The sequence below is a fragment of the Manis pentadactyla genome, chromosome 14, assembly GCF_030020395.1.
Source record: "Manis pentadactyla isolate mManPen7 chromosome 14, mManPen7.hap1, whole genome shotgun sequence".
NCBI classification, from domain to species: Eukaryota; Metazoa; Chordata; class Mammalia; order Pholidota; family Manidae; genus Manis; species Manis pentadactyla.
Genome location: NC_080032.1, coordinates 61,400,394 through 61,415,630, shown reverse-complemented (window position 1 = coordinate 61,415,630; position 15,237 = coordinate 61,400,394). Strand labels below are relative to the sequence as shown.

General features: G+C 46.0%; 1 protein-coding gene across 3 annotated transcripts in view; it reads right to left on the bottom strand.

Moving 5' to 3' along the window:
* Positions 1-14,847, bottom strand: part of PRMT8 (protein arginine methyltransferase 8) — a 98,905-nt gene extending 84,058 nt beyond the window's left edge. For 2 of the 3 annotated variants that reach the window (XM_036908362.2, XM_036908377.2), the window contains exon 1: positions 14,552-14,844. In XM_036908362.2, coding sequence (XP_036764257.1) covers positions 14,552-14,626 — 75 coding nt within the window. In that variant the 5' untranslated portion in view covers positions 14,627-14,844. Of the gene's footprint in view, positions 1-14,551 lie in introns of all 3 variants that reach the window. The other variant, XM_036908372.2, reaches the window with a different exon arrangement.
* Positions 14,848-15,237: the final 390 nt, after the last annotated feature.

Sequence of the window (15,237 nt, the reverse complement as noted above, 5' to 3'; positions counted from 1 at the left end):
ACCAGTTTGAATTCCAGCTTACTATCTGTGAGATCGTCAGCAAGTAATACTGACTTTCTATGCCTTAGTTTCTTCATCTGCACCATGAGGATCACATGTAACTTGATACTGCTATGTACATACGTATGTCTGACATACGTTATGTAACGTGTGTATATGTATGTAATAATGCATGAGGGCATACATTACACAAGATGGTATATGCCAATGTATTTTAAGTGTCATGTGAAAAGGAGAGAGGTCTCCCTGTGCACATTTCCCACATTTTATGTACAGAACACTGGTTTCAGATATTACATATCAGGATATACTAGAAAATTTTCGCACAAAACATGAAAACAACGACATAGGTGCTACATGTAAAGGAGGATGGCATTGGCCTAGGAATAAACATGGCCTCAACACCAACACTAAAGAGCTTTGTGATATTGGGCAAGTTTTTCCATCTCTTAAATTATTTGAGTCTCTATCCAGCTCTAAAATTCTATGACTTCATGAAAATGTGTACATCGAACTGTTTGTTCTTATAAAATTACAGTGTGAAAAGAGGTCTTTCCTTAGGGGTCACCCATTACAAATCTGGGGAAAGCTGTGATGCTTGAGGGAATTCTGATAACAAGTAAAGTAGAGGGGCGGAAGATGGCGGCATGAGTAGAGCAGCGGAAATCTCCTCCCAAAACAACATATATCTATGAAAATATAACAAAGACAACCCTTCCTAGAATAAAGACCAGAGGACACAGGACAATATCCAGACCACATCCACACCTGCGAGAACCCAGCGCCTCGCGAAGGGGGTAAGATACAAGCCCCGGCCCCGCGGGAGCCGAGCGCCCCTCCCCCCAGCTCCCGGCGGGAGAAGAGCAGGCAGAGCGGGAGGGAGACGGAGCCCAGGACTGCCGAACACCCAGCCCCCGCCATCCGGGACAGAGTGCAGGGCCCTCGATACTAGGAAAACAGGGCAGCAAGAACAGTGAGCAGGCACTGGAGGCTGGGCGACAGAGGACATAAGAAAAGCGCGCGACCATTTTTTTTTTGCTTTTTTGCTGTTTTGTTTTGGCGAGCGCTTTTTGGAAGTCTTAAAGGGATAGGGACCCCAATACTAGGGAAACAGGGCAGAAAGACCGGTGAGCAGAGGCCTGAGGCTGGCACCGGAGAATAAAGAAAAACGAACGACCACCTTTTTTTTTTTAATTAAAAACTTTTTTTTTTTTTTAATTTAAAAATTTTTTTTCTTTTTTTTTTCTTTTTTTTTTTTTTTTTTTTGGTGGGTGTTGTTTTGTTTTGCTGGGTGCTTTTTGGAAGTCTTAAAGGGGCAGGGCGGGTCACTTAATCCAGAGGTAGGGAATCCGGGATCTCTGGGCACCCTAACCCCTGGGCTGCAGGGAGCAGGGAGGCCACTTACGGAGATAAATAGCCTCCCAGCCGCTCCTGCTCCAACGCGACTCCACCATTTTGGAGTAGCTGCCTGAGCCAGGCCACGCCCACAGCAACAGCGGAGATTAACTCCATAGCAGCCGGGAAGGAAGCAGAAACCCTGTCTGCGGGCAGCTGCGCAGCACATGCCACTAGAGGCCGCTGTTCTCTCAGGAGAGGAGGGCCACAAACCAACAAGAAGGGAAGTCCTTCCAGCCGTCACTTGTCCCAGTTCTGCAGACTATTCCTATCACCATGAAAAGGCAAAGCTACAGGCAGACAAAGATCACAGAGACAACACCAGAGAAGGAGACAGACCTAACCAGTCTTCCTGAAAAAGAATTCAAAATAAGAATCATAAACATGCTGACAGAGATGCAGAGAAATACGCAAGAGAAATGGGATGAAGTCCGGAAGGAGATCACAGATGCCAGAAAGGAGATCGCAGAAATGAAACAAACTCTGGAAGGGTTTATAAGCAGAATGGATAGGATGCAAGAGGCCATTGATGGAATTGAAACCAGAGAACAGGAACGCATAGAAGCTGACATAGAGAGAGACAAAAGGATCTCCAGGAATGAAACAATCTTAAGAGAACTGTGTGACCAATCCAAAAGGAACAATATCCGTATTATAGGGGTCCCAGACGAAGAAGAGAGAGGAAAAGAGATGGAAAGTATCTTAGAAGAAATGATTGCTGAAAACTTCCCCACACTGGGGGAGGAAGTAATCGAACAGACCACAGAAATACACAGAACCCCCAACAGAAAGGATCCAAGAAGGGCAACACCAAGACACATAATAATTAAAATGGCAAAGATCAAGGACAAGGAAAGAGTGTTAAAGGCAGCTAGAGAGAAAAAGGTCACCTATAAAGGGAAACCCATCAGGCTAACATCAGATTTCTCGACAGAAACCCTACAAGCCAGAAGAGAATGGCATGATATCTTTAATACAATGAAACAGAAGGGCCTTGAACCAAGGATACTGTATCCAGCACGACTATCATTCAAATATGACGGTGGGATTAAGCAATTCCCAGACAAACAAAAGCTGAGGGAATTTGCTTTCCACAAACCACCTCTACAGAACATCTTACAGGGACTGCTCTAGATGGGAGCACTCCTAGAAAGAACACAGCACAAAACACCCAACATATGAAGAATCGAGGAGGAGGAACAAGAAGGGAGAGAAGAAAAGAATCTCCAGACAGTGTATATAACAGCTCAATAAGCGAGCTAAATTAGGCAGTAAGATACTAAAGAGGCTAACCTTGAACCTTTGGTAACCACGAATTTAAAGCCTGCAATGGCAATAAGTACATATCTTTCAATAGTCACCCTAAATGTTAATGGGTTGAATGCACCAATCAAAAGACACAGAGTAACAGAATGGATAAAAAAGCAAGACCCATCTATATGCTGCTTACAAGAAACTCACCTCAAACCCAAAGACATGTACAGACTAAAAGTCAATGGATGGAAAAACATATTTCAAGCAAACAACAGTGAGAAGAAAGCAGGGGTTGCAGTACTAATATCAGACAAAATAGACTTCAAAACAAAGAAAGTAACAAGAGATAAAGAAGGACACTACATAATGATAAAGGGCTCAGTCAAACAAGAGGATATAACCATTCTAAATATATATGCACCCAACACAGGAGCACCAGCATATGTGAAACAGATACTAACAGAACTAAAGGGGGATATAGACTGCAATGCATTCATTCTAGGAGACTTCAACACACCACTTACCCCAAAGGATAGATCCACTGGGCAGAAAATAAGTAAGGACACGGAAGCACTGAACAACACAGTAGAGCAGATGGACCTAATAGACATCTATAGAAGTCTACATCCAAAAGCAGCGGGATATACATTCTTCTCAAGTGCACATGGAACATTCTCCAGAATAGACCACATACTAGGCCACAAAAAGAGCCTCAGTAAATTCCAAAAGACTGAAATCCTACCAACCAACTTTTCAGACCACAAAGGCATAAAACTAGAAACAAACTGTACAAAGAAAGCAAAGAGGCTCACAAACACATGGAGGCTTAACAACACGCTCCTAAATAATCAATGGATCAATGACCAAATCAAAGTGGAGATCCAGCAATATATGGAAACAAATGACAACAACAACACTAAGCCCCAACTTCTGTGGGACACAGCAAAAGCAGTCTTAAGAGGAAAGTATATAGCAATCCAAGCATATTTAAAAAAGGAAGAGCAATCCCAAATAAATGGTCTAATGTCACAATTATCGAAATTGGAAAAAGAAGAACAGATGAGGCCTAAGGTCAGCAGAAGGAGGGACATAATAAAGATCAGAGAAGAAATAAATATAATTGAGAAGAATAAAACAATAGCAAAAATCAATGAAACCAAGAGCTGGTTCTTCGAGAAAATAAACAAAATAGATAAGCCTCTAGCCAGACTTATTAAGAAGAAAAGAGAGTCAACACAAATCAACAGTATCAGAAACGAGAAAGGAAAAATCACGACGGACCCCACGGAAATGCAAAGAATTATTGGAGAATAGTATGAAAACCTATATGCTAACAAGCTGGGAAACCTAGGAGAAATGGACAACTTCCTAGAAAAATATAACCTTCCAAAATTGACCCAGGAAGAAACAGAAATCTAAACAGACCAATTATCAGCAATGAAATTGAAGCGGTAATCAAAAAACTACCAAAGAACAAAACCCCCGGGCCAGATGGATTTACCTCGGAATTTTATCAGACATACAGGGAAGACATAATACCCATTCTCCTTAAAGTTTTCCAAAAAATAGAGGAGGAGGGGATACTCCCAAACTCATTCTATGAAGCTAACATCACCCTAATACCAAAACCAGGCAAAGACCCCACCAAAAAAGAAAACTACAGACCAATATCCCTGATGAACGTAGATGCAAAAATACTCAACAAAATATTAGCAAACCGAATTCAAAAATACATCAAAAGGATCATACACCATGACCAAGTGGGATTCATCCCAGGGATGCAAGGATGGTACAACATTCGAAAGTCCATCAACATCATCCACCACATCAACAAAAAGAAAGACAAAAATCACATGATCATCTCCATAGATGCTGAAAAAGCATTTGACAAAGTTCAACATCCATTCATGTTAAAAACTCTCAGCAAAATGGGAATAGAGGGCAAGTACCTCAACATAATAAAGGCCATCTATGATAAACCCACAGCCAACATTATATTGAACAGCGAGAAGCTGAAAGCATTTCCTCTGAGATCGGGAACTAGACAGGGATGCCCACTCTCTCCACTGTTATTTAACATAGTACTGGAGGTCCTAGCTACGGCAATCAGACAAAATAAAGAGATACAAGGAATCCAGATTGGTAAAAAAGAAGTTAAAATGTCACTATTTGCAGATGACATGATACTGTACATAAAAAACCCTAAAGACTCCACCCCAAAACTACTAGAACTGATATCGGAATACAGCAAAGTTGCAGGATACAAAATCAACACACAGAAATCTGTGGCTTTCCTATATACTAACAATGAACCAACACAAAGAGAAATCAGGAAAACAACTCCATTCACAATTGCATCAAAAAAAATAAAATACCTAGGAATAAACCTAACCAAAGAAGTGAAAGACTTATACTCTGAAAACTACAAGTCACTCTTAAGAGAAATTAAAGGGGACACTAACAGATGGAAACTCATCCCATGCTCGTGGCTAGGAAGAATTAATATCGTTAAAATGGCCATCCTGCCCAAAGCAATATACAGATTTGATGCAATCCCTATGAAACTACCAGCAACATTCTTCAATGAACTGGAACAAATAATTCAAAAATTCATATGGAAACACCAAAGACCCCGAATAGCCAAAGCAATCCTGAGAAAGAAGAATAAAGTAGGGGGGATCTCACTCCCCAACTTCAAGTTCTACTATAAAGCCATAGTAATCAAGACAATTTGGTACTGGCACAACAGCAGAGCCACAGACCAATGGAACAGACTAGAGAATCCAGACATTAACCCAGACATATATGGTCAATTAATATTTGATAAAGGAGCCATGGACATACAATGGGGAAATGACAGTCTCTTCAACAGGTGGTGCTGGCAAAACTGGACAGCTACATGTAGGAGAATGAAACTGGACCATTGTCTAACCCCATATACAAAAGTAAACTCAAAATGGATCAAAGACCTGAATGTAAGCCATGAAACCATTAAACTCTTGGAAGAAAACATAGGCGAAAACCTCTTAGACATAAACATGAGTGACCTCTTCTTGAACATATATCCCCGGGCAAGGAAAACAACAGCAAAAATGAGTAAGTGGGACTATATTAAGCTGAAAAGCTTCTGTACAGCAAAAGACACCATCAATAGAACAAGAAGGATCCCTACAGTATGGGAGAATATATTTGAATATGACACATCCGATAAAGGCTTGACGTCCAGAGTATATAAGGAGCTCACACGCCTCAACAAACAAAAAACAAATAACCCAATTAAAAAATGGGCAGAGGAACTGAACAGACAGTTCTCCAAAAAAGAAATACAGATGGCCAACAGACACATGAAAAGATGCTCCACATCGCTAATTATCAGAGAAACGCAAATTAAAACTACAATGAGGTATCACCTCACACCAGTAAGGATGGCTGCCATCCAAAAGACAGAGAACAACAAATGTTGACGAGGCTGTGGAGAAAGGGGAACCCTCCTACACTGCTGGTGGGAATGTAAGTTAGTTCAACCATTGTGGAAAGCAGTATGGAGGTACATCAAAATGCTCAAAACAGACTTACCATTTGACCCAGGAATTCCACTCCTAGGAATTTACCCTAAGAATGCAGCATTCAAGTTTGAGAAAGACAGATGCACCCCTATGTTTATTGCAGCACTATTTACAATAGCCAAGAATTGGAAGCAACCTAAATGTCCATCGATAGATGAATGGATAAAGAAGAGGTGGTACATATACACAATGGAATACTACTCAGCCATAAGAAAAGGGCAAATCCAATCATTTGCAGCAACATGGATGGAGCTGGAGGGTATTATGCTCAGTGAAACAAGCCAAGCGGAGAAAGAGAAATACCAAATGATTTCACTTATCTGTGGAATACAAGAACAAAGGAAAAACTGACGGAACAAAACAGCAGCAGAATCACAGAACTCAAGAATGGACTAACAGGTACCAAAGGGAAAGGGACTGGGGAGGATGGGTGGGTAGGGAGGGATAAGGGGGGGAGAAGTAGGGGGGTATTAAGATTAACATGCATGGGGGGGTAGGAGAAAAGGGAGGGCGGTACAACACAGAGAAGGCAAGTAGTGATTCTACAAAATTTTGCTATGCTGATGGACAGTGACTGTAAAGGGGTTTATAGGGGAGACCTGGTATAGGGGAGAGCCTAGTAAACATAATATTCGTCATGTAAGTAGATTAGGGATACCAAAAACAAAGCAAAAAAAAAAAAAAAGGGCAGTTCCTGTGTGGTAAATTCCAACGAGTTCTACACAAGGGTATAAAGGGCATATAAAAGTGTAGGCAAAGGGTCTGTTTGTGTTTATACAGAGGATCAAAGCCTAATTGGGCTACCCCGAAAATGAACTAAGATACGATATGAAAAAGAACTTCCAACATCTGCACTCTCTGGAAGACTCATGCCAGAAGATGATCATCAAAAAACCCCAACAAAGATCCACGCACTGCTACAGCTGTAGATGCACTCATCTCACCAGTTCCTGGACTTGCCATGGGAATGAGGAAGGAGATATCTAAGCTGGCCTGTGCATACAGTAAAAAAACAAATTTGACTGGATCTATACTGTTGGAACTCAACCAAGAATTTGGAAAAGTGCAAATTGTAGCGCTCCAAACTCTTACAACTACAGACTATTTACTGTTAAAAGAACATATGGCATGTGAACAGTCCCCAGGAATGGGTTGTTTTAATTTGTCTGATTTCTCTCAGACTGTTCAAGTTCAGTTGGACAATATCCACCATATCATAGATAAGTTTTCACAAATGCCTAAGGTGCCTAACTGGTTTTCTTGGTTTCACTGGAGATGGCTGGTAATTACAGATATGCTTTGGTTATGTAACTATACTCCTATTATGTTAATGTGTGTGCGCAATTTAAGTAGTAGCTTAAAACCTATATATGCTGAAGTTACTCTACAAGAAGATATGTCAAAGAAATAATCAATCTTCCCATTTTTTCTTCCGCCTGCTACTTCTATAGCTTTTCTTCTTCCTTCCTAATTACAACCCTTAAATAGAATTCGTGCCTCATATCAAATTTACCGAGTATCATAATTCTTCCAAGTGGTAAAGATACCTCTAGACAAATGCTGGGCATAGAAGCCACAGGGCATAAATATGCAAAGAAGTAAAAAGCTAACCTTTTCAAACAATAAGGCTTCCCTCTCACTTACCAACTTCACATTTCCCTGTATGGCCCCGGAAGATGACTGGTTAGCCAGAGACGGGTAAGATTCCTCAAGGGAGGAACAACCTAAGACAGGCACAGTCGCAGGGGGGCCATCAGGTGAGAAATTGGGGATCAACAGAGGTGAGGCTTAGAACCTCACCCCCCCTGTTCTGAGAGAAATCTTCTGCATATGTGGATGTTTCATTGCCCTGGTCTAGCTTGGATTAACACATAGTCTACAGGCACACACCTGATCATCTACATTTGCTCTTTTACAACACTAAACTATGTTTTCTACCTTTATCTTGTATCTACCTACCACTTCAGCATTTTATTAAAAATAATAATAATAAAGAGAGAAATGTGGTATCCACATATAAATCAAGTATAAAAACCAAATGAGTATTCATATTTGAACTGACTGTTTAGAGTTCATAATGCATGAGCAAAACCGAAAGTTTCTGTGATGACTGCCCTTGTACTGTTCACTATGTAACTTATTCATTATGTAAGAATTTGTTCTCCATGCAAGAACTTGTTTGTTATGCCTCAGAAGATTGGAGACTGACGAAAATTAGGCTTGGGGTGGATTAATGATTGTGCATTGAGCATTGACTCCCCTATACAGAATTTTATTGTCGTTAACAACCATTTGATCAATAAATATGAGAGATGCCCTCACAAAAAAAAAAAAAAAAAAAAAAAAAAAAGGACAGACTTCCAATGGTAAAATAAATAAGTAACCAGGATGTAATGTATAGCATAAGGAATATAGTCAAGATATTGTAACAGCTTGGTAGGGTGATAGCTGGAACCTAGAATTATGTATATAAATGTTCTACCACTGTGTTGTACACTTGAAACTAATGTAATGTAATACTGTGCGTCAACTACCCTTCAATAAAAAATATTTAAAAAAAAAAAAAAACAAGTAAAGTAGAGAATCTATTTGATATGTGAAACATCCAATGCGCTGGATAACCCTGAGAAGGCAAGTCTTAAACATTCCTATCCTGGCTATTCTTATTAGAAAGCTAATGCCAGAATATTGGAGAATGGGGTTGGAATCACTTGGAATAAAAGCTAGTAGAGAGGGTGCTAAAACAGCCTCACAGAGGCCAAAATGCAAAAGGCAGCAGGCAGGTTTTATCCCCTTTCAGAATAACATAAACAAAGGTGACTTGGTTCACGATAGAAGAGACTGACGCAGACCTTAAGGAAGGACTTCCTGACTACTGAGTGGCCCAAAGAGTCTGGGGAAGATGACCTTCTCTGAAGCTCATTAATAAGAGACCAAGCGGCCAACTGTGCCTCCTGGGTTAAGCAATCATGCTCAGCAGCAGACGCAAGGACAGAGTGACCTTTTGGACGTCCCCCTTGCCTGTGCTGTCTCTATCCCTGCACTAAGTTAGTTCACAGTGGTACGACAGCACCTGCTTTTCACACAACAGCGCAATCCTGCTTCCAGTTACCTTGGCAGTTCACAGATTGTCACGTTGCCCACTTTTCCCCTGCTGGCACAGTAGACTCCAAGGTGTAAGTACTGTTTTTACAAAATTTTGCATGCTGTACATGGGTATGTGATAATCACTTCCCATTGCAGTTAGCAAAGAGGAGGAAATGAAACCCACTCCTGAATTGGAGACGGGAGTGTTGTGTTTCACCCTCGCTGACAGCCAAAAGCCAATTTAGGACTCTCTGAAAAGCCAAGTTTCCAAGGGAAAAAAAAAACATGTGGATATTGTCTTAATTCTCCTGAGCTCACTTGAGGACTGAAATCAGAGTTTGCTGAGGGAGGAAAAATTGATGTGAACTATGGTTTAAGAATCATTTCAGCTGGAGAAATGAGGAAACTAGAGAATTCACCCAGCTGGCATTTTTTCAGCAAGACTCCTAAGAGCTAGCCAGAGGGTAATCATAAACACTGAGCGCTCACCATGTTCAAAACCCTCTGCATTAATTAACTCATTTAATCATGACAATGACCTTATGAGACTCAGAGAGGTTAAGTTATACTCAATAACACATCTAGTGAGTTCAGAGCTGCATTTTAAACCAGGCAGTCTGCATGGTTAGCTACCCACACACACTTCAGGAAGAAACTCAGAGGCAGACCATCTGCATGGAAGTGAGCCTGAGCCCTGCCTTCTCTTGCCCTCTTCCTCCTCCAGTCCCTGACCTTTGCACTCTAGGACCACACACTTTACCTGAAAGGAACTTCCAGAGGAGAGGGATCCACGAGCCCAAACCACCAACATCCACCACATCAGAAGTCATCTCAGCTCTTCCCTTTCTCAGAGTTGCACTCATTGGTCCCCCTAACCCCGCTGTCCTATTATAGAAGTTTCCTTAACCCATAATTATTCTCTCTCCCTGGGCCAGTAAGTCAACAGAACATTCAAAAAGCAGTCTCCAAAATGACTCCTTTGTTAAAACTGTTTTCTCACACCTGGGGGCTCCCCTTTGAGGTTCCAGAACTCCAATCAGGGAGTCCTCACCATGAATAATGCATCAGGTTTTTACAAAAAATCAGAAAAGCCAGCAGTGGCCCAGAAGGGTCCGTTATCCCCCAGGGTTCATGGCCATCATGATTAATCCATTGATCTGCTACCCAGATGAATACCCCATAGTCAGACTCAGTAATTACTGAATATTGAATAGGTACGTGAATAACCAAATGTACTCATGCTTCGAGTTGCTGCAGCTCTTTGACTCCCAGAATCTTTACTCATTTTGAGTTTTAAAGGTCCACAGTCACGTAAGTATAGTCAGAGGGGTTGAGAGATGGGAAGCCCACTTTTCAGAAAACCACGAGTGACTAAAACCCAGAAGGCTCATGAGCTTGTATCACATGAATCAATTCAGTCAGTATTTATTAACATCTATTATCTACTGTGTGTTCAGCAGTGTTAAGCACAAGGTATGGCAACAAAAAGACGTTTATTATCTAAGTGGAGAGATAGACATATAAAAAGCTAATCAGCTTGTAATAGGAAAAGTAAGAACACGTAAGGAGAATGAGCACGTGCTCCCCATGAGGGTGGGGGGTAAATGGCAGGTCCGGGAAGGCTGAGCAAAGGGGATGACTTGGGAGTTGGGTCTTATAGGTCGAGGAAGATTTTTTTTTTTCCAGAATGAAGAAGGGGAAAGAAACAGCAGCCCAGACAGAGGGACTGGTATGCACAAAAGCATTCAGGCATGAAGTCAGAGGTCTGTACAGAGAATTGCATGGGGCAGGTGTTAAAGGGACTTGTATATACACTATACTAAGGAAACGGGGCTTTATCCTGTATCCTGTAGGCCATAGGGTGACATAGTAAGTTTTTAAAGAGATGCCTGATCATGAGCAGATTTGTGCTTCTGAAACCCCCTCGGGCAGTAACAATGAGGTTGGATTAGAGAGAAGGCCCAAGAGTTGAGAAGCTACTTCCTTAGTGAGGGCAGAAGGGGAGAGGATCTGCCTCAGGCACCAAGAGTGGGCCAGAGGCTTGGCAGGCATTTCTGAAGGCCACATCAGGTTTCTGATGGTGATGGGGAGGGGGCTGAAGATGATGCCCTTGGCTAAGGAGAGGCATACGTGAGGGATCTGGATAAGGGTAACGGAACTCATGCTCTGCACGTTTGCCAGGCCTTTCTGTACACCCTATGCCTGCTCAAAGGGGAATCAGCTCTGGTTAACCTGTAACGGACCTGGGGTCCAAGTATGCACTCAGGGCCACCCAGAGCTAACTGCGCGCACCAAGCCCGCACCCTGGACGCTTGTCCTGCCCCAGCTCCAGACTTGGGAGCTGGCTTGTTGAGGGAGGCTCTGCTCACAACATACATCATTTTATCCTTGGCTTTCTCCTTCCTGCCTAGCAATTAGAATAGCTTGCCCTTATCTTTACCTTGTGAAAGAACACCTTCTCCCACAAGGAGCCCTATCCTCAACATTGCGTCTCTCCCTTCCAAAGCAGCCACCTCCTTGCCTACTCCCATTCACACCTGGCATCTTTTTGGAATTAGCAGATGTAGGGCAGGGGGCAATGAATCAGAAGCGGGGGCTATCTGTGTTCCAAGGCTATCCTCGCCAACCACGTGACTTTCAGAAATTGGGCGACCTCTCAACCTCAGTGACCTCACTCAGACAACAGGGGAAGAGAAATGGATACTAATCTTTGCTTATCTCGCAGGATTGTTGTGAGGATAAAATGAGATACAGCGCTTGCAAACAGCACCAAGAAAAATCTGGAAAAGGTGCTACAGAATTATCAGGATTATCAGGTGCTACCGTCCACCAGCGAGTTCCTTAAGGGCAAGGGCCTGTTGTCATCCCCTTTGAGACGGGGGGTGGGGGGGGGGTGGGGGGGGACGGGGACTGATTATTCATGGTACAGAGTCAGTGTTTGATAAGAGTGTGTTCAGTTAAGAACAAGGACCACTACCACCATCAGCACACATGCCCCTGCCTCTCTCTCCCACCAGAAATGCAGGCAACCCCCATTTTTGGAAGTACAGCTCTAGTCCCGGAGTATTTCAAAAACAGCCAGTTCCTGGAGGAAAACCAAATGACTGTCACGCGCATGGATGCTCCCATTGAGCACGTTTGACCAAGCCTGAATTCGACCCCTTCTCAAGGGAAGTTACTGAAAACTGAACCCCCAGACTCACTCTCCTCCAAGGAGCCCCAGCTGGGTCTGCCCCACAGCTGCGTTCAACGTGGGTTTTTTTTTGCCCGCAGGAGCTCGGCCGCCTCTACCGCTGTTTTCATTGATGCCTTGAGCAGAGCTGGCATGTGCAACTGCTGAGAAGGGGGAGAGCAGAGCTGCGGGGGAAGCAAGTAAAAATAGCCTGGCGCGCGTCGCTCTGCCTGCTCCGGACGCCTTTAACCCTGGCCGAGGTGCGGAGCTCAGCAGCTGCTGCTGCACAATGCGGAACCTGGCAGGGTCTACATCCAGACCCCGCGCGACAACCGGGCGCAGGGGCCAGAGACCCGCGAAAACTTTTCTTTTTTCTTTTAGAAACCGAACTGGGGGTGGGGGAGGGAGGGCAGGTGGTAGCTGTTTCTTGCTTCCAGTGCTCTAGCCACCTGGCTGCAGGGGCTGCTACGTGCCCGCTAGCCCAACACTTCATACAAGCGCAGCCTTGACTCCGAGCTATTTTTAGAAAGCTCTTCCGCGGGTGGGCGATCAAAGAGAAGAGGGCCAGGGAATTGGTAAGGCTAGCTTTCCGCTGCGAGGCTAGGCGCCTCGCACACATCATTCTGAATGTCTGCTCTCCGGTAGGGGGCTGGGGGAAGAAGTGGCGAGGGGCAGGACGCCTGCAGGCTGTGCCCTACTCAAGGAGACGGCTTTAGCTACTAAATGCCCCCGCTGTTTTCAAGTCCCAGAGCGTGTTTGTTTTTCGAAATCGACAGTTGCCAGATGCATGCTGCTTCTAATCTCTTAGAGAATGGATTTTTAAAAGCTTTTCTGCCTACGCTGTGGGGAAAGGGTTAGCCGCAGTTAAGACCTCGAGGGAAAGGATCGGGTAAGGGTCTCGGCACCTTTTTTTCACTCCAGCAAGACAGAGGGACAATCCCCGCGCCACTCCTCCATCCCCGCCCCACGCTGCATATGGGTAACCATATGTGAAATGTACGGCAGCCCCACCAGACACCTGGCTATTAATAGAGCCCGGGAGTTTGCTCTCCATCTTCCTCCTGCCACCAAGTAAGGAATGATCTTCACACACACACACCCCACTCCGCCCCCACCTCGGCGCACCGTTTCTCCAGGAAGGTAAGGGGGCTGCCCACGCCGATCCCGTTCGTGACTACAGGTGCCAAAGCCTACGGACTAGTCCGGTTGTAACGACAGCAGGGTCAGGACGAGGCCAGGGAACACAGCCTCCAGTCTTGGGACGCAAAAGCCAGCCGGGCTCTTAGCGGCTCAGGGACAATTCGAGAATAGAGAAAGGCAGTTACTGGGCTGCCGGAGGCGGGGGGCCAGAGCGCAATTTGCGGAGCTAGAGCGACGTCTCCCGCTGCAGCCCGCGGCGCGCAGCCCCCACCGCCTGCCGGCCCCACTGCCGCAGAAGCGGGCGCTGTCCCTGGTCCTGAAGGTGGCCGCGGCCAGTGCTCCCTCCCTGGGTTTGCAGACCTCTCCGCGACCCGGATCTGGGTGGGAAGGTCTGCTGCTGGGACCCGAGTGCCACCACCTGCTCGGCTCGGTCCCCGCGGTCGGAGCTCCCCGCGGTGCTGCGGGCACCGAGAGCTCGGGGACTGACTCGAGCTTGAAGGGTAAAGCAGAGGCAGCGGCCGGAGATGGTCGAGGCGCTGCAGGGAGCGGACCTGGCCCCAGGATCACCCACCCCAGCTCTGCACAAAGCGGGACTGAGCCCCAACGGAGGCCAGAGGAGAGAGGGCAGGGGAGCGCTGCCGCCCAGGGTCTTGGACTTGGGGAAAAGAGAAGCGAGCAGCGAGTGGCAGGAGAGGGAGATGGGATGAGAGCGACTTTTTTGCATTTTCAAGAGGGAGGGGACCCGAGACATGCACTGTCTTCCCCCCACTACACACACACACACACACACACACACACACACACACACACACACACGGCCGGCAGAAGCAAGCGCGATGGAGCTGGGGAAACTTTGGCACGCGGTGCTGAGCGGCGGCGGCGGCGCGGCGGCGGGGGGCTGCGGGGGTCGCGGGAGCCCGGCCCCTCGCCTGCTTACCTCGGTGCTCTCGGCCGCGTTCTCCGCCATTTTCCTCCTTAGGAGCAGGCAGCGGGAGGAGTGTTTCATGCCCATAAGAGCCGGCGAGGGTTTGGTGTGATACAGAGATAGTAGAGACAGAGAGCTGGTGTAGCTTTAAAAGAGAGAGAATGGGAGGGAAAAAAACCAACCCAGCCCCTCCGCTGGAGCGTCAGCCGATACAATCAACTAGGTTGAGTCTTTTCTGCAGCCTTCACTTTGTTTTATTTTCCTCCCTTCTCATCTGCTTCGGATTCCTTCACACAGTTTTTAAGTTCTCGTGCACCGACCCCCTCCCCGCCCCTCGCCACCCGCGCTGCGGGCTCAGCAGGAGTGCGGCGGCCCCGAAGGCTCCGCGGCGGCGGCGGCGGCGGCTCCTCTCCCGGCTGCTCGCAAAGTCCGGCCGGCCGGGGGCAGCCACCAACTCCTCTCAACTTCTGCCGCTCGGCTGGGCGAAGCAGCACGCTTCCTGCGCGTCCCTCCTAGGGGCTGAGCCGGGTGAGTGGGGGGCGGGGTAGGAGCTCGGCAGAGCGCGCGGCGGCTGGGCGCGGACCCAGGACCCCCAGCGCCCCGGGGCCGCCCCCGCCCGCAGGCTCCAGGGGTCCCCTGGCCGTGTCCACTCCCGGCGCCGGTGACAACCTGCCCGGGGGCAAGGGCTGCGCGGACGC